We start from the raw sequence: 23,140 nt of genomic DNA, 5'->3' as shown, positions 1-23,140 counted from the left end.
TCACTCTTATGTGGATCCTGAGAAACTTAACAGGAACCCATGGGGGAAGGGAAGGGAAAAAAAAAAAAAAAAGAGGTTAGAGTGGGAGAGAGCCAAAGCATAAGAGACTCTTAATAACTGAGAACAAACTGAGGATTGATGGGGGGTGGGAGGGAGGGGAGGGTGGGTGATGGGTACTGAGGAGGGCACCTTTTGGGATGAGCACTGGGTGTTGTATGGAAACCAATTTGACAATAAATTTCATATATTAAAAAAAAAAAAAGGAATGGGTGAAAACAGGAAAAATGGAAAATAATCACATCAGAGATGTTCAATATCATTAGCAATCAGGAAAAGTTCAAATTAAAACCACAATGAGATGCCATTAAAAGCAAAAAAAAAAAAAAAAATGTCAGTACTAAGTGTCAGGGAGAATGTGTAGCAACTGAAGCTCTCAAACATTACTGGAGGGAATACAAACTGTATAGTCACTTTATAAGAAACTTCTGAATTGTTTTCCAAAGTTAAACATACACTTACCACATGATCCAACAATCCTAGGTATTAATTCAAGAAAAATTAAAACTTATATTCAAACAAAACCTGCATGCAAATGTTTGTAGCAATTTATTCACAATCACCAAACACTGAAAACAATTCAAATGTCTATCAACTGGTAAATGGATAAACTGTGTTACATTTATATAATAGAATACTTCTTAGCAATAAAAAGGAATTACTGATAATGCAATATGTATGCATCTCAAAAGCATTATGCTAAGTTAAAGGTTATATGCTGCAAAATATATGTTATGTATATACATGTTATATATGACATTCTGCAAAAAAAGCAAAATACAGGGAGGAAAATAGATCAGTGGTTTTTAAGGGTGAAGGGGAGTGGGGAGATTTATTAAAAATAGGTAGCCCAGGGCACCTGGGTGGCTCAGTAGTTGAGCATCTGACTTCAGCTCAGGTCATGATCTCACAGCTCGTGAGTTCTAGCCCTTCATCAGGCTCTGTGCTGACAGCTCAGAGCTGGAGCCTGCTTTGGATTCTGTGTCTCCCTCTCTCTGCCCCTCCCCACTCGGACTGTGTGTGTGTGTGTGTGTGTGTGTCTCCCCCCAAAATAAGTAAACATTAAAAAAATTAAAAATAGGCAGCATGATGGAATTTGGTATGAGGGTGATGGGACTGTCCTGTTTCTTGACTATTATTGTCGTTACACATTATACATACATCAAGATCATAGATGTGAGATGTACACATTTGATGCATACATCAAAACGCATAGAACTATACACTAAAAAGAATAAATTTTACTACATATAAATTTTAAGTATATATTATGCTTAAAAGGAATGAGCTACATTCATAGGCATCTCATTTTATTCTCAGTCAAATAAAAACTAGATAGGTACTATTACTTTCATTTTATAAGCGGGGAAACAAAAGCATACAGTAAATAAATGAACTTACAAATTACATATGGTAGGACCAAAACTCTAGTCCAGATACACTGATTCTACACAAATGTTTTATTCTCTTAATTTTCTCGTTTTCCACTAAACATTATGGCCTCAATGTACCTAACAACAAATAGGATCAAACAGGAAAAAAAAGAGGATCAAAGGGAAGGAGGGAGGAAGAAAAGACAGGTAGTGAAGTGTGTCCATTAGAATTTGAACTTTGTCCTTACAAAATTAAAAACAGTCCATAATTGAAGAAGTCTGAATAGTGACTCATACAGGCAACAAATTAACTGTCATTAAAGGATTAGCTGGTGATTTCTTCCATAAAATCTTCTCAATTTCTTAACACAAACAAAAAGCAAAAGCAAACAAAATGTTCACAGGTAATCTTGTAACTACTGCTACAATTTAAGCTATCTGTAGTATTCAGAACAATTTGAGAACAACGATGATGACGACTACAATACAGAAAAAATTTTACAACTTTAAATAAATACTTAAAGATATTCCCAGATGCTATCACCCAAGGATGGAAAAGAAGAGAGAAACCTTTAAAGATAACTTTTTGGTTTCAGAATGAAAGAGGTGGCAGTATAATGTTTGCCAAAGAACATACTGTAAGCACAACAGCTGGGGGGGGGCCCCCCCCATTAAGCGTAGTTCTTTTACCAAAAACAAAAAGCAAAAACTGCATCTGTACCAAAAATAGCATACTTCACCTAAAAACAGCGGCGTGGTTTCCTCTGAAGTAGTTGCATTAGGATCTGCCCCAGCTTCTAAAAGAATGTGTACAATCTTCCAATGTCCTTGACTTGCAGCAAGATGCAAGGCACAAAAGCCCTCAAATGTCTTTGTCTTAATGTAGTTTTCAGAGGAATCTAGGTAAAAATAAAAATAAGAAAGTCAACTGCAAGGTACTACTATTTCTTGTGATTAAAGAGCAAAGATTCCAAGAAGAATTTAATGAAATATTAAATTGTAATTATAAACGGGAGGTCTCACTTTAAAACTCTCTAGAAAATCAAGGAAAAGTTCTACAGGGGTCACAGTGTGAACAGCTCCCTGGTATCCCTTACACACAAATTCTGTCCACAAACTCATCTTCTATTCTCTCATTTTTGGTGGGCAGGGAAGGGGAGTGGCAGGAGTTGAAAAATAACACAAAAGAAGATCTGAAGAGGATGCAGCACCAAAGATTTGCTTAAGCAGGATTTACTAAAATAATACTCAATTTTTTTTTCAATTTCTGAGTTTCCATGAGAGGAATGGTCTCATGTCAAGCATTACTTTCTTGTATTCAACTAATAAAATGAGGGTAGTTTAAAATACTCCTTTTCTGGGGTGCCTGGGTGGCTCAGTCAGTTAAGCGTCCGACTTCAGCTCAGGTCACGATCTCGCGGTCTGTGAGTTCGAGCCCCGTGTCGGGCTCTGGGCTGACAGCTCAGAGCCTGGAGCCTGCTTCAGATTCTGTGTCTCCCTCTCTCTCTGACCCTCCCCCATTCATGCTCTGTCTCTCTCTGTCTCAAAAAATAAATAAACGTAAAAAAAAAAAAAAAAAATTAAAAAAAAAAAAAGATTGTATTTCTAAAATAATAAAATGTACTCCATTTCCAAAGAAATCAAACAGTGGCATACAACTTCTACTTTAAGGTTTCTGAGGTTTATCTGTTATGAAAATCTCAAGGTTCTAGTAACATTAAAATTATGTAAATAATGGCTACATTAATTTTTGTGTAATTCCAAAGTAAAATGAACTACTGAAGTCACATGAAGTGACTTTAGAAAGTGACTTTCTGGGGCACCTGGGTGGCTCAGTCGGTTAAGCGTCTGATTCTTGGGTTTCAGTTCAGGTCATGATCTCACCGTTCGTGAGTTCAGGCCCCTCATCAGCTGCCAGCACAGAGCCCACTTCTGATCCTCTGTCCCCCTCTCTCTGTCCCCGCCCCACACTCTCTCTCTTGCTCTCTCAAAAATAAACCGTAAATTTTTAAAATAAAAAAAATGTTTACAAGTCTCAAACTTTACAGATGCACAATTAAACTGCAAAATAGAGCAGTTATATTTTTAAAGCTCATATCACAAAAACGGTGTTTCCCAGATTAGTCAGAAACTGACCTTTATTCAGATATCCACAAAACTATGAAGTTAAGAGAAAAACTAGGAACACATACACATATATAGATACCAGACAGCTTCTATTTTTTAAGTATTTATTTATTTATTTATTTTGAGAGAGAGACTGTGAGCAGGGGTAGGAGGGGTGCAGAGAGAAAGAGAGAGATAAATCTCAAGCAGGCTCCATGCTGTCAGCACAGAACCTGATGTGGGGCTTGATCCCACAAACCATGATATCATGACTGAGCCAAAATCAAGAGTCAGATGCTTAAAAACTAAGCCACCTAGGTGCCCCACACAGACAGCTTCTAAATCTTTTTTTTTTTTTAACGTTTTTTATTCATTTTTTTTTTTAAGAGAGAGGGACAAAGGGCGAGCCGGAGAGGTGCAGACAGACAGGGAGACACAGAATCTGAAGCAGGCCCCAGGCTCTGAGCTTTCAGCACAGCTGGAACCCACCAACTGGGAGATCAAGACCTGAGCCAAAGTCAGTCACTTAACCAACTGAGCCATCCAGGTGCCAAAACACAGACAGCTTCTAAATGGGAAATCTCAATATTATAAAGATGTGCATTCCTCTCAAAATAATTAATAAATTTATTATAATTCTAACCAAAATGTGAGAAGACCTGTTGTGGTTTGGTTGGTTGCTTTTACGATACTTGATAAAGTGACTAAAGTTGATAGAGATGGAGAGGACAGGTAAGAATAACAAAGTTAGAAAAATAAAGAAAGCAAGTACTAAGAGGAGACTAGACTTACTGCATACACTAAACCAGGTCTTAAAGTTAGAATAAGTAAACCAACGTGGTGATAATACAAAGGCAGAGAGGAGGGTGCCCATCAGGGAGAGAAGGAAGAGCCACAGAAGCAAAATGAGACTAAGAGATGATGGCTGAAAAGAAGCCGACCTAGGCCAGTCTTGCATTAGATATACTGAGGAATTTGTTTTGGAAAGAAGGAAGGATGTTCTCTTCCACTGAGAAACAAGAGAGATACGACTTAATCATAGCCATTTAAAAAACTGTATAACACAAAGAGTGACACTTACTTAATGTATGCAATGAAAAAAAAAAAAAAAACCAACCAGGTGGGTACAGTCAGGGAATCTCAGGATAGAATGGAAACTGTGAGAAAAGTGTCTAATTGGACTACAAATGGATGACACTTTAGAAAATGGTTTTATGACCAGAAACTAACCGTAAGGCTAAAGACAAAAGGAAGTGTATATATACACCGTAGTCTGGTTGGTAAAGTTGTTTATCATAGGGGGAAAGATGAACAATTCTGAAACCATCATCTATGTACAATAAGCTCAAATAAACAAAGGAATGGTAGATAGTGACAGGTTTCTCACTATTGAAAAGGGAGGTTACAGATAAGCAAAGGAGGAAGGCTAGAATGAACCAAACGGTACTGGATTAGAATCCAGACATTAGCATGAACTCATATTTAGCTTTAATACAGAATACAGATGGATGGATATTGAAATGCTTATAGGCATGTGTATACACATGGGTTATAATAAATGTTTCCTAGCCCTGTCTGCTGAAAAGGCTGAAAAGCAGTGACACACCAGTAGCAACAAGCACAATCAGTGCCTAAATCTTGGTTTTGAGAACTGTTCTCCAATAAAAGGAACCAGGGCTCCTAAGAAAATGGCTGATTCTAGGATGGGCACACAGAATATACAAAATGAGCCTGGACCATCTTCTAGGTAAAGAAAGTAAAAAAGTGCTCAAAAAACAAAACATGGGACATGCCAAAGAAACACAAGAGCTGATCTGAAAGAGCACTCAATGACGAAACCTAGAACAATTTGAGCAACAAAATAAATATCATATTGGATTATAATCCAATGTATAAAATAAATATACACGAGTCCAGGCAGATATAAATGACTGAATAAATAAATGGGAAATAAGCAATATTCTAAGTATCAGATAAATCCAATAATCTATGTAAATACTCCCCCCCCCCCACCTCCAAGGAAGGGAGCTTAATTCCCACCTGAATGATTTGAGGGCCACCATTCGTGATTTGCACACACACCCATCTTATTATGAAAGGGAAAAAAATACTCCTGTGCAATTATCTATGAAGTAAAGAAAAGAAAAGGCCCTTCTCATGCAGGATGAAAAACAGTGAAGTCAGTTAACTACTAAATTGAAATCTTAAAAGATTTCACCTATAGAAAAAAAGATAGATACATTTGAATAGTTTATCTCTAAAACCACTGGACCAGGAAACTTACATGGTGGAGCAAATGCAGTGGATTTGGAGTCAGATTTAGGCTGTAATCCTGGCTCCACCAGTTCTCTATTGGATTACTCTTTGGGTAAATTACTCAAACTCTCTGCAGCAGTTTCCTTAACAGTAAAACAAGGATAAAACAGCTGGCCTGAACCCTCAAAGGGGTTCAACAGAATTACAAAATTTATGTACTGTCACAGTTGTTACAAATTAAATCTCCAAAACACCATTTTCAGAAAGTTTTCAGGATCCAATATAAATTGGTTTTGGAAGTTTCAATGATAAACTGCCCTCCTTAATTGGTATCCAGGGACCAAGGGGACCTTACCTATCTGGTACTGGAATACCAACAACCATCCTCTCATTCTCATCCTTTCTTTTATAAGGGTTCTTGGGAAAATGGCTCATAATACTGTTTTTAATGCCTTAACCTCTACTTATTTCTCACTGGAGGGCAAAGCAGTCTCTGCTTCTATTCTACTTACTGAAAATTTAAATGTAAAGGCATTCAAGACTTCATAATGGGTAAACCCATAATGGGCACTTCGGTTCTGTAATGACAACTTGTGAGTTCTTTCTTGGCTGCACCTTGAGGATTGGGGCCATGTCAGCTGGACCAATGCCAGCCAGCTGACACCTGGGCAGCAATAACAAGAGTTGACTTTAACATTCTAGCAATTATACCACAACCCTATGATTCCTAACACAAAATGTATTTTGACTTATAAATAAATAGTAAACTTGCTTACTTGTTTAAGTGAGAAATGGTACACTTTTGTTTTCTAAGAAAGAAAGCAAAAACACATGGTTTTAATAAGCGTTAAATATTCATTAACATAGGTTAAATATTAAGATCAGAACCTTATCTCAACAACTGAGCCACAATTTGATGATGGCCAAACAAATTTAAGATGTGCCAATCACAAAGAGTGATGAATATCCATTTCAAGTAGCTGAGAAAGTCAAGTACTTTGCACAATCATTATGCTTTACTTAGCAATTCTAAGAAAAGGTTGGGTATAAGATAATTTCCACAACAAACATTTTCACCATGGGCAAAACTTTCAGATAACCCTTTAAGAGATTTCATCATGCATATAAGATGAAGGGAAAAAGTCAGTGGAAAGCAAGAGGTTTGAAGGCATTACAAAGACATGAGACACTATAAAAAATTAAGACTAGGAGAAAATATATGAAATAACTGAACCACATGTAACAGCAAAGGATTAATGTCCAGAATACACAGGCTTCTTTAAAGACAAAGTTTGCCTAGAACTTCCAAAGAGAAAGGCTACACGAGAATGAAATGAACATAGAGAAATGCAGACATAAGAGAAAGAAAGGGGGCGCCCGGGTGGCGCAGTCGGTTAAGCGTCCGGCTTCAGCCAGGTCACGATCTCACGGTCCGTGAGTTCGAGCCCCGCGTCAGGCTCTGGGCTGATGGCTCGGAGCCTGGAGCCTGTTTCCGATTCTGTGTCTCCCTCTCTCTCTGCCCCTCCCCCGTTCATGCTCTGTCTCTCTCTGTCCCAAAAATAAATAAATGTTGAAAAAAAAAAATTAAAAAAAAAAAAATTTTGAATAGGAGCATCTGGCAATGCCTGAAGGGACCTACCACTCAGACTTAATATTTACATAAGCACTATATGTCCCTTATTTGTTTTTGAAGTTTTTTTAATTTCTATTTAAATTCCAGTTAGTTAACATACAATGTAATATCCATTTCAGGTGTCCAATACAGTGATTCAATACTTACATACAACACCTGGTGCTCATAACAATATATTTCCATTCTTTGTGTTAACTAGTTTGAATTATTTCTTTCATTCATTACTGAAAAAGTTCTGATTAATATTATGGATAATTTAGCCGTGTCTATCAATATTTTAACTTTGCATATTTCTTGCACCAGCACTTTGACTTCTAAAACTCCATTCTATAGAAATATACACCCATGTCACAAAGTTACAATATAAGGATGTTAACTGAAGCACCACTTATAAGAACCCATCAATGGGAGAATTATTAAATATATTACATCTATACTATTAAATACCATGAAACAGTTCTTTTACTCAGAGTGAAATCGGGAGCTATTGCAGAATTCTGAACAGAAGAGACAGACATTAGTCTTTGATACACTAAGACTAGATTATGGTAGGATGAAGAAGAAGTAAGAGCAGAAACTGAGGTTAGGATGCTATTAGAGCAATCCAGGCAAAGAGATATGTGACTCAGACCAAGGTCTTAGAGGTTGTGAGGCAGTAAGAGTGATGTGAATTTGTGGATGTGTACACACACACACACACACACACACACACACACACACACATAAAGATGTGCTGACTGGGTGAGGGATATAAGAAAAAGGAAGTAATTAAGGATGGCCCAGTTTCTGGCCTGAGTTGGAATGATGGAATGTTTCTAATCTTACAGATAAACAAACTGAAGAACCAAGAAGTTAAAAGACCTGTCCTTTTATCCCACCAGGATAAAGTGGTGAAGTCAGCAGAGCCCAGGTCCATCTGAACACAACTCTTAATCACTATGCTATGGTGCCTATTTATCTAATGATCTTCAGCATCTATTATCATGCCCAATATGACAGCGTAATATTTTTTTAACTAATAAAAAGTACTATGAATTAGCTCATATTTGCCAAATAAAAATATTTGTTGGTGATATGCTACAGTTAATTATAAGATTTTAAGTGATCTTTAGTCAGTAAATGGTTTACTACTGAATGGCATGTACAATTTCCACTGAAGATCATTATTGTCCTCCAAGATGTAAAGATTCATGAAATCTCAACATCTATTAAATGAACTTCCAAAAAGCAAAGAAGACAAACAAATTTGTTATGTGTATTAACACTTCACACAGAAGTTAAAATGAAAGGGGCGCCTGGGTCGCTCAGTCGGTTAAGCGTCAGACTTTGGCTCAAGTCAGATCTCATGGCTTGTTGAGCTCGGGCCCCACGTCGGGCTCTGTGCTGACAGCTCAGAGCCTGGAGCCTGCTTCAGATTCTGTGTCTCCCTCTCTCTCTCTCTGTCCTTCCCCCACTTGCCCTCTCTCTCAAATATAAGTAAACATTAAAAAAAAAAAAAAAGTTAAAGTGAAAAAAATACATACACACATTAAATTTCTAACTAATCCATGCTGCATTTGAATGCTCTTCTCCAACTTGAATGAGAAGATCATCTCTACTTTTTAGGCTATATTCTGGATCTAAACTGAAGGGACAGTAAAGCAAAACCTTTCTAAGCATTCTTTTTGTGTAGGCTTAAGTACTTTCATACTTTAGTACACTAATAAAAGGTATAGGTTTTTTGAAGTTTATTTATTTTGGGAGAGGGAGAGAGAGCAGGGGAGAAGCAGAGAGACAGAGAGACAGAGAAAGAGAGAGAGAGAGAGAGAGAGAGAGAGAGAGAGAGAATCCCAAGCAGGCTCCGTGCTGCCAGCACCAAGCTCCACACAGGGCTCTATCTCACGAACCATGAAATCATGACTTGAGCTGAAATCAAGAATCGGCAGTCCCTTAACCAACGGAACCATCCAGGTGTCCATAAAAGGTATGTTTATGAATCTCTGGCAGTTCACTAATATTAGAGGAAGTTCAAGGAGACAGAAATTATATAATAAAAGACACTTTTACGTGTACCAGCAGAGCTATAAAAGACCAGAGAATTATGAATTAAATAAAACACAGGTACAGCAAAGTATAAAGAAAAACAAAAATGTCAAACTTGTTTTGGAAACTTTTAAGATTAACCCATAATACTAAGTTAACTGGTACAGATATAAAGATGTCACTGTCACCAATAAGCAGAAGAGACCTCACTTCACTTCTCAAGACTAAAAACATACGCTCTTCATCATCACACTTAGCCATATGCTAGCTAAGTAGTCAGCTACCATTAGTCACTGATCAATGTTCCTGAACTTGAATCTTCCAGGTAAGTTTACATTGTAATCTTTTTTTAAAAGGCAGGGGATCTGAATAAAGTATGGACTTTAATTTACAAGAGGAGGAATGGGCCATAAGAAATATTGAGAGAGACAGACACAGCATGAGTGGGGAAGGGGCAGAGAGAGAGAGGGAGCACAGAATCCAAAGCAGGTTCCAGGCTCCCAGCTGTCAGCTCAGAGCCCAACGCAGGGCTGGAACTCACAAAGCGGGAGATCATGGCCTGAGCTGAAGTCAGAGGCTTACTGGACTGAGCCACCCAGGAGCCCCTTATAAAACACTTTTATATAAAGTGACCTATAGCTTTTCTGTACCATTCTAGTTTTTAGTGAATCAAGTAATCAAATCTGATAGAATTTTGGACATTAATTCCAACTATAGAGAACAACCGAATTCATGGCAGACAGCGACCAAAACTGTTTCGACCTCCTAAAATAAGTCATATAGCTGCTTCCTAGTCTCTGCACACTCTACTTCCTAATTCTGGTAAACTAGTTTTATCCAAAGTTTACTTCATAATAGTGAACTCTAATAAAAATACAGTGAGATAATTTTATTTGGCCATTTATATCAACTAGTCACATAGCTATGTGTGGCTATCTTAAGCTCCAAAAACATCACGCCTAAAAAAGAAGTCATTGGGGCGCCTGGGTGGCACAGTCGGTTAAGCGTCCGGCTTCAGCCAGGTCACGATCTTGCGGTCCGTGAGTTCGAGCCCCGCGTCAGGCTCTGGGCTGATGGCTCGGAGCCTGGAGCCTGTTTCTGATTCTGTGTCTCCCTCTCTCTCTGCCCCTCCCCCGTTCATGCTCTGTCTCTCTCTGTCCCAAAAATAAATAAAAACGTTGAAAAAAAAATTTTTTTTAAAGAAGTCATTAAAAATGAAAGGATATATGTATATGTATACACACACACACACACACACACACACACACACACACCGGAAAATTACTCAGCCATCAAAAAGAATGAAATCTTGCCATTTGCAACGACATGGATGGAGCTAGAGTATATTATGCTAAGTAAAATAAGCCAGTCAAAGCTAAACAAATACCATATGATTTCACTCATATATGGATTTTAAGAAACAAAACAGATGAGCATAAGGGAAGAGGAAAAAGGAGAGAAGGGGGCTGCCTGGTGGTTGTCAGTTAAGCATCGGAATCTTAATTTCAGCTCAGGTCATGATCTCACATTTCGTGAGATTGAGCCCCACATTGGGCTGTGCACTGACGGCATGGAGCATGCTTGGGATTTTCTCTCTCGCTCTCCCTCTCCCCTTCCCCCACTCATATTCCTGCTCTGTCTCTCTCTCAAAACAAGTAAATAAACTTAAAAAAAAGAGCAGTTCTATATGTAGTAAATAATGTAGGGACATCTGAGTGGCTCAGTCAGTTAAGCATGCAACTATCAGTTTTGGGCTCAGGTCCTGATCTCTCAGCTTCGTGGGTTCAAGCTCCACACAGGCTGTGCTGGCAGTGCAGAGCCTGCTTGGGATTCTCTCTCTTTCTCTGCCCCTCCCCTACTCATGCTCTCTCTCAAAATAAATGGACTTAAAAAAAAAACGTACATCAAGCATCCAGTATAATGACCTTTACAAAGCAGTGCTCAATCACCATTATCTCCTCGACCCTACCCATCATCTCCTATCAGAATCTCTCATTTAGTCTCTTACTGAGTCCTACTCTCAGTAGTGAGCTGGCAAATGTGTCACTGGCTCTCAGGGGGAAAAAACCCAAATTTAAAGCTTTGGTTCATAGCACTGGTTGATTTCTCCCATGTAAATATTCCCACTTGGCTGATCTCAGGTTACAAGCATGAAGTCAATTCAACACAGAGTTGGAAAGAGATGTGCAGTAGCACATAGTTACTCTCTGTCCCATTACCCTGTTTTATTCTCTCTACAACGCTTTTATGTTTTGAAATTATCTTGTTTAATTATTTAAGTATAGTCTGTCTCCCCTGACAGGAATATAAGCATCATAAAGGCAGGGACTTTGTCTATCCTGTTTTCTAGTGTGAACTTGGGGGGGGGGGGGCAGTTAAAGTACTTGTAAAGATTCCCCAAATTAAGGAAACTGAACAATATTTAAAAAAAAAAAAAAAAAAGACTAACTCAACCAAAGCACAAACACCCTCAATTTCAGTAACATTGCTCCTGTTTGGAAAAGGAAGAAAGAATAAACATGACTAGTAACTACCAAATCCTTAAAAGAGCAGACTGGGGGCGCCTGGGTGGCGCAGTCGGTTAAGCGTCCGACTTCAGCCAGGTCATGATCTCGCGGTCCGTGAGTTTGAGCCCCGCGTCCGGCTCTGGGCTGATGGCTCAGAGCCTGGAGCCTGTTTCCAATTCTGTGTCTCCCTCTCTCTCTGCCCCTCCCCTGTTCATGCTCTGTCTCTCTCTGTCCCAAAAATAAATAAACGTTGAAAAAAAAATTAAAAAAAAAAAAAAAGAGCAGACTATTCTTGCCATATCATCTAGCTCAAACAATAAAAATGGGCCAGGCACAGCAAGTTACATACAAGGGACAACATTTATAGATGTCCAGCTGGAACACCATACAGGCAATGGTGGCAATCTCACCATTCTTAATAATGCATAGACAGTTTTTTTATGGTCATAGAAAAGGAAAACAAATACCATGGTTGATAAGTCACATATTACCTTTTTTATGGTTTATTAATCCAGCTTGTAGGCCCAGCTCCCATACCTTGAATGTACTTTACCTGCATGAATTAACATCCGTAAACATTCTACAGAGTTGTGATAAGCTGCTTCATGAATTGGCATCCATCCCCTGTTATCAGCAACATCAACGCTACGTCCCTTTCTGAGCAGTTTTCTTAAGACTTTAACATTGCCTTCCCTGGCAGCAAGTCCAACCGTGGAGCATGTGTCAGAGTAAGCCTCTGTAAAATCCATTCCTTTGACCAGTCTATAAAACAAGGCAGAAAGAAAACACTATAGACAATAAAACAACACTGTACTCCTAGAGATTAGCAGATCGAAGCAGGCCTGTCCTGCAACTCTCACAGGACTGCAGAGGAAAAGCCTGAGGTGGAGAAAGAGACCTGTCATGCCACATCTTCTACTAGAGTCTAGAGCAGGAAGTGTCTCTGGGAAATTAGGATTCCCTGGAATGTTCTTATTAAAGAAATCAAGGAAGTTTTAAGTGTTCTATCATTCCTTCTCTGGAAATGTCTGAGCATCTCCTTCCTGCAGGCCTCTGCTCCTGTTCATACCCCACCAAAATGCATTCACTGCAATTCTATAGATGAGGGAGCTAAAACACCTCCAGTTAACCCCAAATATGTACTCTATTATGTAGAGATGGCCATTTAACTAAAAATGCTTAGCCTCAAGAATTTGTAGCCCTCTCCAGTTTGTAGCCCTCTCCAGGAAAAAGCTAAACCCAAAAAAGGAATGAAGGAGATTTATTGAAAGGAACAAAGGTAAGTAATAATTGTAGTTTTTCTGCTGGTCCTTTCCAAAAGGGGCAGAACATATTCTCTTTCTTTGATAAAACAGTCCTACTTACAGAATATACTGGAACGAACAAGAGAGTCGAGCTTTCCTACATAAGTCCATAAAGTTCTTCACAGCATTAGTGACCTTTTCCTCATCATCTCCCTCCAAAGTTCATTCCACCTTCCCCTGGAGTCAATGTCCAGTATAGTTGTCAGTATATGACTCTCACAAAGACAGTTTCTGGTTAATCCCACTATGAGGCTAAGGTTCAGGATTCTCAGGGGAAGAGTTATCTCCCAAGGGGCAGTCCCTCTCAGTAAAACTTCTATCCCAGCCTTCCTTAGTTTCTTTAGTGATCTTAGGAGATGGTTCAGGACATGCCAACATGTCTAGTCCAATGCAGGTAGAAAACTTTCTAGAACTACATTCTAAATTATTTATCCAGAAAATGACAGTTTAAAAAGAGAAGTTAAAAAGAAAGCAGAGCATTTCCTGTAGGAAATTTAAATTTATCCATGGTCACATTTAAATATAAAGCTATAACTGCAGAACTTGACTCTATGGTGAGCCAAAGAGCTAGCATTAGCTATGGATTAATCTAATTAGATCAACTGATCCGCTCCTATGAAAGTGAGATAGATTTACTACAGAACATTTAATTATGCAGTTGACAGTTACTTACTGGGAACCAACTAGCTGATCAATAATGTGGAAGATATAAAGATAACACAGATTTATGTACAGTCTCAGAGAAATGATAAATACATGTGATTCAAAATAGAAGGAAGTAAGTGCTCTAAGAGAAGTACAGATAAACAGCCACGGGTGGTCAAAGAAGGGAGAAACTTATGAGGGATGTGAGCTGGGTCCCAAAGTACAGGAAGGATCTGAAGAGCATTCTTAAGGAGAATGAAAGACACGATTATGTAAATGAACAAAAAAGGTGAGTAAGACACAGTAAATAAGGCAAACAGTTCACTTTGGAAAGAGGATTAGGTAAGCAAAGAATAGGAGGAAAATGAGCTTACGGAGTGTGAGAAATATGCCCACTGACCAAATCAAAGTAGGGAAGCAGAGACTCAGGGGCAGTGAAGCAAGGTTTTAATCAACTTTCTTGCAAGAGGGAGTGTCTGATGGGCAGGCACAGTTGGGACAGTTACAGCAGGCAATTTATCTCTTAGCCTGAAGTCCCTCCCCCGATTCCTCATTGGCTGAGTACTACAGAGGTTACAGCCTTACCTGGGTGTCTTCTATGCCCATGTAAGGCAAAAGGTAGTCTGACTGGAACAAATGTACATTCCTTTAGGTAAGGCACAGAGACTTCAGTTCTTTGGCAACTGCTCATTGCAAAGCCCTCAAAAATAAGACCACAAAATGGAGAGGGGAAGAAGAACCAGGAAGTGAAGTATTTAAGAGTTTGACACTCCACAGGGTGGTTGAAGGGGAGGGGGGTGGTTAGTACCTATTTCCAATAGGTTATTAACCTATTCAGCACAGATTTAATTTGATACTTCTGAAAATGAATCATCTCACTTAATTCTCACAATCCCTCCTCTTCTAAATTGATTCCATTTTCATTTAAAGGTTAATTTGGGCACAAGGCGGGGACATTTGTTTTTTTTTTAAGAGCAATCTTAAGCCTGAGGGGGTCTGTGTGGTTGGCCTCCCAGCATTGTTCTAAAATATGTTTTGCTTTTGTTTTCAACCCAGGGACCTCAGGTCCTAACCTTTCCCTCTTTGCCTACTAATCCCATCTTTTCCTATCATATTCCCCTCTTTGAACACCTGACTCCTAACCGCCATTAGGAATTGGGACAACAACTGCTTCCTGCTGAAAGGGGGCAATGACAGGAGTACAGCAGTCAGGGCAGGTTCAGAGCTCAATCTTGAGGTCCAAAATAATGAGAGGGTATTTGGGACGTCTGGGCTAGCAAAATTTTCTTATTTTTCTGGCATATGCAAAGCTTCTACAAATAACATACAAAAAGAAAAAAATTTTTTAAAGAAAAAAAAGAGTATTAGACCAACAAGCATTAATATTCCAAATGCAATGTCTCCTAGGGAGGAGGTCACACCATGTAAAGTAAAGATGCAACCGTAGTCATCCACAAGATCCCTAACCTGTCTGGTCATTTTCTTTTTTTTTTAATTTAACTATAGCTTTTCCTTCCTCTTCCATATTTATTTGAATCTTGTGATATTGTTGTTTAGAATAATTAAATATTTGAACTAATTTTTGGTTCTCAATTCTCAAATCTTCCTTTGGCCATCCAGTTTCCATAGGAACAACTCCATGAGGCATAATTAATTTTACCTCAAAGAAAGATTGATCTTCTATATCCAGATTAGTATAAATTTAGGAAATTGTTTATCCCCCCTGGAGCTAGTAGCACTATAGTCTCTAGTCAGTCATATTATGCTAGTCAGTCATAATGTCTCTTTCTAGCAAGGGAGTAGGGCTCTATGGCATTATCAAAAAATGTGGGGAAAAAAAGTCTCCCCATATGCACCCCGGTGGCTGAAAGAAAAATTTAGTCATAAGTTTTCTTGAATTGTTACTCTGCGTTTGGATAGTTGGCGGGGAGTGGAAAGATCCAGTGTCAAGAAGGATATCAACCAGATTTCCTTATATTTCTAGAGTTACCCAAGGCTCTGGGTTTCCAATAGACAGATGATTCAGGGGAGTCACCATGAAAAGCCCCAGGACCCATCCGTTCCTTTCAGGGACACTGGTTATCTGAGCTCTCGAATGTTGAGGTCCATGAGGGCATTCAGATTTTCCAGTGATTGTCTCCACACAAAGGGTATGGCTTACAGGGTTCTGACTTTGTCTCCTCTGAGGACATTCTCATTTCCAGTGCCCTGAACAGCCACATAAACAGCACTTGGTGCCAGGACCTTGGGAAGTCTGGTCTGACATAGTAAAGCCTTAGATTTTTTTTTTTTTTTTTTTTTTTTACATCTCCTTTCCCGTTCCTTATTCTCTTAATCTTGACTGTAATGTACCTAATTGGCAGCTCATAAGAGCTCCTCCAGGGTTCCTTCCAGGCCAAGAGCCAATTTTTGCAGCTCCCTTGGAGTATCTGCTGCTCATGGAGTGACAAATTTGTCTTTTGAATCGTCTCAGCTTCAGGGGGTGTCAGGGGGAGACAGCCATATATTTAACCTTAACCTTTCCAGAAAGACCACCAGGCTCTTGTCCTGTGTCTGTAAAACAGGGGCTAATTTTGCATAATTTAAGGGTTTAACTCTAGACCTCCATACTTTCTCCAAAACACAAGCTTGGAAGTGGCAATGATACCATCCCCCAATGGGATTATCATAGTCCCAATTAGGATCGCGGGGTGTACAACTGCCTGAACCCAAGTAGGAAACTGGGAGTTGCCTACAGGACCTCCAGTGCCATGATTAATTAAGAAGTTGCTTGTCCTCGTATCTCTCAGGTGGGGCCAGAACACCACACTTCTCCGTCTCATTAAGAGTCTGATTCAACAAAAGCATTTTATCTTTCCAGGTCAACTCAAAAACATACCTAATATTCTGAAAAACCTCTATACACTTATCTGGATCATCAGAAAAGTTACCTATTCTTTTATCTGTCTCAAATCTCAAAATGAAAAAACTACTTGTAATCTTATCATGGTAGTGCCTCCTTGTGTTTCTCTTTCCAGCACTCTAGCTTCTTGTAGGGGAAACACGCCTATCACATTATGGGGAAGGCCTAAATACGGTGGGCAACAAGTACAAGTGAGCATATACTGAGCTAAGTGTAGCAAAATGGCTCCCATGTATCCCAGTAAAAGCCTTTCATATATCATAGTCATCCATTCCTCATATGCCTCTACAGGCATCCATTCCTCTAAATGTGGAGCCTTTGGAGGTTGGCAGCCATCTACCCAGACTTTGGATCAAAGGAGGAGCAATTTCAACCAAGTCTTGAGCAAAACAACTGAAAAGGGCGTGTTGTCCTTCCCTTTCTGTTAAAATCATAGTTCTTGCCATCTCTTTGGGCAAAGGAGAAAAAAAACACCTTTCCTTTTTTTTTTCTCTTAATCAGAAGCAGACCAACAATCTAAGAAAATGTTGTCTTTTTAACAGAGAGTAAAGCAGAATTTTAATCTTCTACCAGTGTACTTTTAAAATCCATTTATTTTAACCTTAGTCCATTGTGATCACACAATATTCCTTTCCAAAGATTTCCTTTCAAGAACCTTCTACAACTTTCCTTTGTATTTAGATTTTGTCCCAAGCCATTCCTCTCTAACCAGTCTCATTTAGGGCAAAATTATTTTCTTTTGCCTCCAACAAAAATTTGCTTGTTTTTTTTATTTTTTTATATATCTACTTTTACATATAAAGTTGCTTTCCTTATTTCCATCAATCTTAACTGAATTTAGCAGAACCTTAGTCTCCAGTGAAAACAAAGTAGTTATCAATTGTGAACTATTACATCAGAATTCTTTAGATGGCAATTTTATGAATCAACTAAGCACAAAGAATGCTTACCAACAGACCCAAATACCCTTAGTTTCTCTACAAAAAGAAGTTAAATGCAAACCTATGTTTAGTAATCAAGGCTTTAACATTTTATCTCATTAAATATCCAATGAATTTAATCCCATTTATTGTGCAAGCAAAAGTTTAAAGTTTCAGGCTATCAAAGACTTTGAAAGCTATCTTAACAATTACCCACCCAGGAAAACTTGAGATAAAATTAGCCATCATTTTAAGTCCTCTTTTTGCTAACAAATTTCAACAGAGATAACAAAAGCTTACTTGACCTTTAGTAAACCTAGGTAATAAAACTATAACATTAAGGCAGCCTTCCTTAAGGCTCTGCAGGTCAAGCTCTGCACGTTTCAAGTGTCCATCAGTGGACTACAAGCTATAAGATTTATTTAAGCTACATTTCTCTTGCCTTTGTTTTCCTAATCATTTCCCCCTTTCATCTCAATCATTTTCTCAATAGTTATAATAATCTTAACTGTTTTTGTCTCTCCTCATCCCTCTTTACAAATATCTTTTGTGCCTCCCTGAGCAGTTCTTCTGCTTCTCATTGCATCCATCCATCTTCTGTAACTTTTTGGCAATATCAGGCCAACTTCTAGTGATAAAATTAATCTTCAGGAGACTCTGCCCCACTAGTTTCTCTGGATCTAGGCCTGAATATTTCATTTGACCTCTAAGCCTCTGTAAGAAAACAGCTGGGGTTTCCTCCTTCTCTTTCAGTATCTCAAAAGCCTTGCTGACATTCTGACATCTTGGAGCTGATTCCCTGATTCCTTTGATTATTAGCTCTTAAATCCTGCATCTTAACCCTGTCCCCAGGATCATTATTGTCCTAATCAGGGTCTACTCTGGCAAACTTTTACTCAGCTGGCTGAACACCCTTGCCAGGAGAGTAAGTTTCATATTTAATGCTGATAACTCTAAATACATGTCTATCTCAAACCAACAAACTTAAATTAGTTTAAACGGTGAATATGTTTCAACTGCATCCACTTAAAAGTCAATCACTTGCTCCCCATTGTCAGTTTTTACCAGGGACACCAGTGGGGGAATCTGAAGTAGATGGTTCAAGTGGATGTTCTTCATTCCTTGACAATGAGGGTGTGAGGAGGAGCCAATGATGCTGAAGTCACCAAGGAGTATACAGAATCAGTTATGCAGACCTCACCCTTAGGTGGGGCAGAATCAGGAGGAGGGGAAGGGGAAGGCAGAAGAGGACAGGTGCTAGCAGAAGGCAGAGAATGATTCTGGTTGTCAGCTTGGACAGAGGAGCAGGTACCATGTTTGTTTGGGGTTTTTTTCCCCACCAAAGTGGAAATATGGAGTCTATGTCAGGCCTGAGAAGACAGGGAATTTCCTCAAAACAAAAGGAAGGAGTTTCAGCAGCTGCTTGGGATTATTCCTTAAAGTCTCCCTCCTGAGGTAGACTAACCACAGACAATTGGCTCTGATTATCATAGTCATTAACCCAGGAAATGAATGAGGGAGAATGCCCCACATATATCTCCACCAGCAACCAGAGGAGGCCGGTTTAGACAATCATTAGTGTCCCCATAGACCTTTTTTTTTTTTCCCTCATCTCCTAAGGAGTATTGAGGCCAGTATTACAAAAGAAGATGAGTTTGTTTTTTCAACCTTGCAATATGAATTTCATTCCAATGGGTTAGAAGGCATTCCAAGGAGAGTCCTTGGGGACTGATGAAGATCCCATGTTTCCTCAGTCTCAGCATAATCCCTTTCCTCCAGTGTACTAGAACTTTTATCATTTGCATAATGGACTAGGGCCTGATGGACCCAGTCCTCTTCTGAGTCAAAAAACAGATGGCCCTTTAATTGGTCTTTAGTCCAAACAAAACAGCAGAATTTGATCATTTTATGTTTGTCCTTATTCCCTGTATCCTCTCTGTACTACAGTAGACTATCTGACGGAATATGAAGAGACCCCACCTCTTTGTGGGTTTCTCTTCCCTTACCCCTAGGCCTAGAATTTTTGTTCCCCATCCTAGACCAGGCTAGTTCCTGCTCCTGAGTTTCCCTCGGGGCACCAAAGGCCCCTTTAATGGAGGTTTCCTGTGTACTCTCCAGAACCAACTTTGTCCGTCTCCACCTGTTTTCTTTGCGGGAGAACTGAACCACAGATCTAGACTCCACATTCCCTTCATATCTAGAATACGTCTCAGTCACACACACTCAGCCTCTCACAATTTCCCATCCCCCAGGCAATACTTATAGTCCAATTTTCCTACCTTGGTCTGTGCACAGAGTTACCAGGTTGCCGCGGTGCCTTTTACGCTTTCCCCAGGGTCACTTCTTCTGTCTCCAAATGCAAAAATCTTGAGCTCCATGGATTCTACAGGGACCAGGGGCCTGTCCGTGGAAAGGGCATGCAAACCGGGGTGGGAGATGTCTCCTCTCTCGCAGGAGGACCTAGACCCCACGGGTAGAGGTGAATCCTGGGCAAGCCCCCAAATGTGAGAAATATGCCTGCTGACCCAATCAAAGGAGGGACCCGGAGACTCGGGGGGCACAGTGAAGTGAGGCCTTGATCAATGTTCTTGCAAGAGCAATATGGACAGGCACACTTGGGGCATTTACAGCAGTCAATTTATCTCCTAAGGTGAAGTCCCTCCCATCATTCCTCATGGGCTGAGTACTACAGAGGTTATAGCCTTACCTGGATGTCACCTATGCCCAAGTAAGGCAAAAAGTAATCTGACTATTGTACTATATGCTAACTAACTTGGATGTAAGTTAAAAAAAATAAATTAAAAAACAAAACAAAAAAAAGATGTGGTAAATACATACAATGGAATATCATTCAGCCACAAAAAAGGAAGGTATCTTGCCACTTGTGACAACATGGATAGACCTTGAGCACATTATGAAATAATGTCAGATAAGTCAGAAAGAGAAAGGCAAGTACTATATGATACCAGTTTTATGTGGAATCTAAAAAAGCCAAATTTGGAAAAAACAGAATAAAATAGTGGTTTCCAGGGAGGGCGTGGGTAATAAAATTGATGTTGTCTAAGGGTACAAACTTGCAATGAATAGTAAATTAGCCATAGAGATCTAATGAACAGTATAATGAATCCAGACAATATGGTATTATAATTGTATAATGTGATAAATACTGCTATAACAAGAATCATATTAAAATATAGAAATGTATCAAACTAATACATTGTACACCTTAAATTCACACCATGGTATATGTTAAATTGTTAAATAAATAAATAAATAAATAAATAAATAAATAAAGCCTTTTAAAAAAAAAAAGTAATCTGATTGGAACAAATGTACATTCCTTTAGGTGAGGCACAGAGACTTCAGTTCTTTGGCTTGTACTCTTTGCAAAGCCTGTAAAAATAAGCCCCAGAAATGTAAAAGGGAAGAACCAGGAAGTGAAGGGTCTAAGGGTTTGGGACTCCTTGAGGGGGGGTGGGGGGAGAAATCATACATAATTCCAGTAAGTTGTGAACCTATTGTTAACTAAACAGCACAACTTTTATTTGACATTTCTGAAAATGAATCATCTCACTTACTTCTCACACAGAGGTAGCTGAAGGCCAAACTATGGAGAACTTTGAATGCCAGGCTACATTTTGTTGAACCATGCTGATGAGGTTTAGTGGGTGATGGTGGGGGTTCAGAGCGGACGTCCAAGAAAAAATTCTTGAAGACAACTTCAGTGCAAAAAGGTGATTTTACTAAAACACAGGGACAGAGCTGTGGGCAGAAAGAGCTGCACTGGGGTTGTGAAGAGTGACTGGTTATATACCTGGGAGTTGTGTGTGGGAAGTAAAGTCAAGGGGAAGTTTCCAATGGGATTTTCATATTCTAAAGACTCACACAATCCATGGAGGCCTAGCTATTGTCAAACTAAGATTGCTTTTCCTCTAACAAAGCATTAACATTATGATAGTAGGGAGTTCCTGGACTTCAGGCTATTGATAAAATTGCCCCCTTTTTGTAATTGTACCAAGGTATTTGTAAACTGATGGAGACCCAAGTCTTGTATGACTGTGATCTCTATCAGTTAACCATTTGTTTTTTTCCTTTGCTTTTGGGCAGCCAAGAGTGCCTGAGGGATATCACATATTTGGGGGCAGGGGGGTAGTGCTAGCTTGTGCTTGGCCCTTAGCTTGCCTTATGCTCCCTCATCAATGCTAACTTCCAGCTAAGGCCATTATATCCAAATTTCACAAAAAAAGAACAGACTACACAATTTATGGCAATTTATAAGCATATTCATCTGATACAAGAAAAAATTCTTTCTATGTAGGAAAAACACAAGCACATGCATAAGAATATTCCTCCAAAGACATTAAAAAATAGCATTCATGGGGCGCCTGGGTGGCGCAGTCGGTTAAGCATCCGACTTCAGCCAGGTCACGATCTCGCGGTCCGTGAGTTCGAGCCCCGCATCGGGCTCTGGGCTGATGGCTCAGAGCCTGGAGCCTGTTTCCGATTCTGTGTCTCCCTCTCTCTCTGCCCCTCCCCCGTTCATGCTCTGTCTCTCTCTGTCCCAAAAATAAATAAACGTTGAAAAAAATTTTTTAAAAAAACAAATAAAAACTAGCATTCAAGTGAAAACAAGTATGAATCCCTTTCCGAATCTTACTGGCCTTCCTCATAATTACAAATGTTGTTAATGGATCTAGATTAACAGGAAATAACCTGAAAAAATATCAGAACTGGGTAGTATTTTTGAGCTTCTAAAGGGAAGAAGCCAAAAGAAATGTACTATCACCATTCCCCTCAAACCTTAATACCAACTAGTTCACATGCATCAACTGTATGTAAAATCTCCTTTTACAGAAATTTTCCTATGCTCTTGACTAAATAAAAGCATAAAGTCAAACAACCAAAAACCTCAACTGGATCCTGGATGGTGAAAAAAATATCAAAGTATCAGCTACAGGGGTGTCTGGGTGGCTCACTCGGTTGAGAGTCTGACTCCTGATTTCGGCTCAGGTCTAGATCCCAGGGTTGCAGGATTGAGCCCCTCGTCGGGGCTCTGTGCTGAGTGTGGAGCCAGCTTGGGATTCTCTCTCTCTCTCTCTCTCTCTCTCTCTCTCTCTCTCTCTTCCTCCACCCACCCCTCTCCCTAGCTCATGTTCTCTTTCTCTCTCTTTCTAAAGAATTAAAAAAAAAATTAGTATCAGCTACAGAAAGCAATTATGAGACAAGGAAATCTGAGTATGTAATAGATATTTGATTATGTAATTCTGCTAATTTCCTTAGAAATGGCATTATGGTTATTAGGAGAAAGTCCTTATTCTTTAAGTACATAGCAATGAAAAGTAACAAATACAACTTACTTTAAATGTTTTAGATTAAAAAGCATATATAGAGAAAAAAGAAATAAAGTAATTGTGG

The 23,140-nt window shown here is 39.2% G+C and overlaps 1 protein-coding gene across 4 annotated transcripts in view; it reads right to left on the bottom strand.

Annotated features, from left to right (window-relative positions):
* The window catches only part of ASB3 (ankyrin repeat and SOCS box containing 3), a 117,387-nt gene that overhangs the window by 67,495 nt on the left and 26,752 nt on the right, over positions 1-23,140 (bottom strand). For 2 of the 4 annotated variants that reach the window (XM_040453745.1, XM_040453746.1), the window contains exons 2-3: positions 12,508-12,716; positions 2,171-2,329 (exon numbers count right to left, since the gene is read on the bottom strand). In XM_040453745.1, the coding sequence (XP_040309679.1) occupies positions 2,171-2,329; positions 12,508-12,703 (355 nt within the window). In that variant the 5' untranslated portion in view covers positions 12,704-12,716. Of the gene's footprint in view, positions 1-2,170; positions 2,330-12,507; positions 12,717-20,004; positions 20,126-21,303; positions 22,081-23,140 lie in introns of those variants that run through there. The other 2 variants (XM_040453742.1, XM_040453741.1) reach the window with 2 other exon arrangements.

This window comes from Herpailurus yagouaroundi, unplaced genomic scaffold (assembly GCF_014898765.1).
Source record: "Herpailurus yagouaroundi ecotype Mexico unplaced genomic scaffold, PumYag 210, whole genome shotgun sequence".
NCBI classification, from domain to species: domain Eukaryota; kingdom Metazoa; phylum Chordata; class Mammalia; order Carnivora; family Felidae; genus Herpailurus; species Herpailurus yagouaroundi.
The sequence above is the reverse complement of the archived record's forward strand: the minus strand, read 5'-3'. Positions and strand labels throughout refer to the sequence as shown.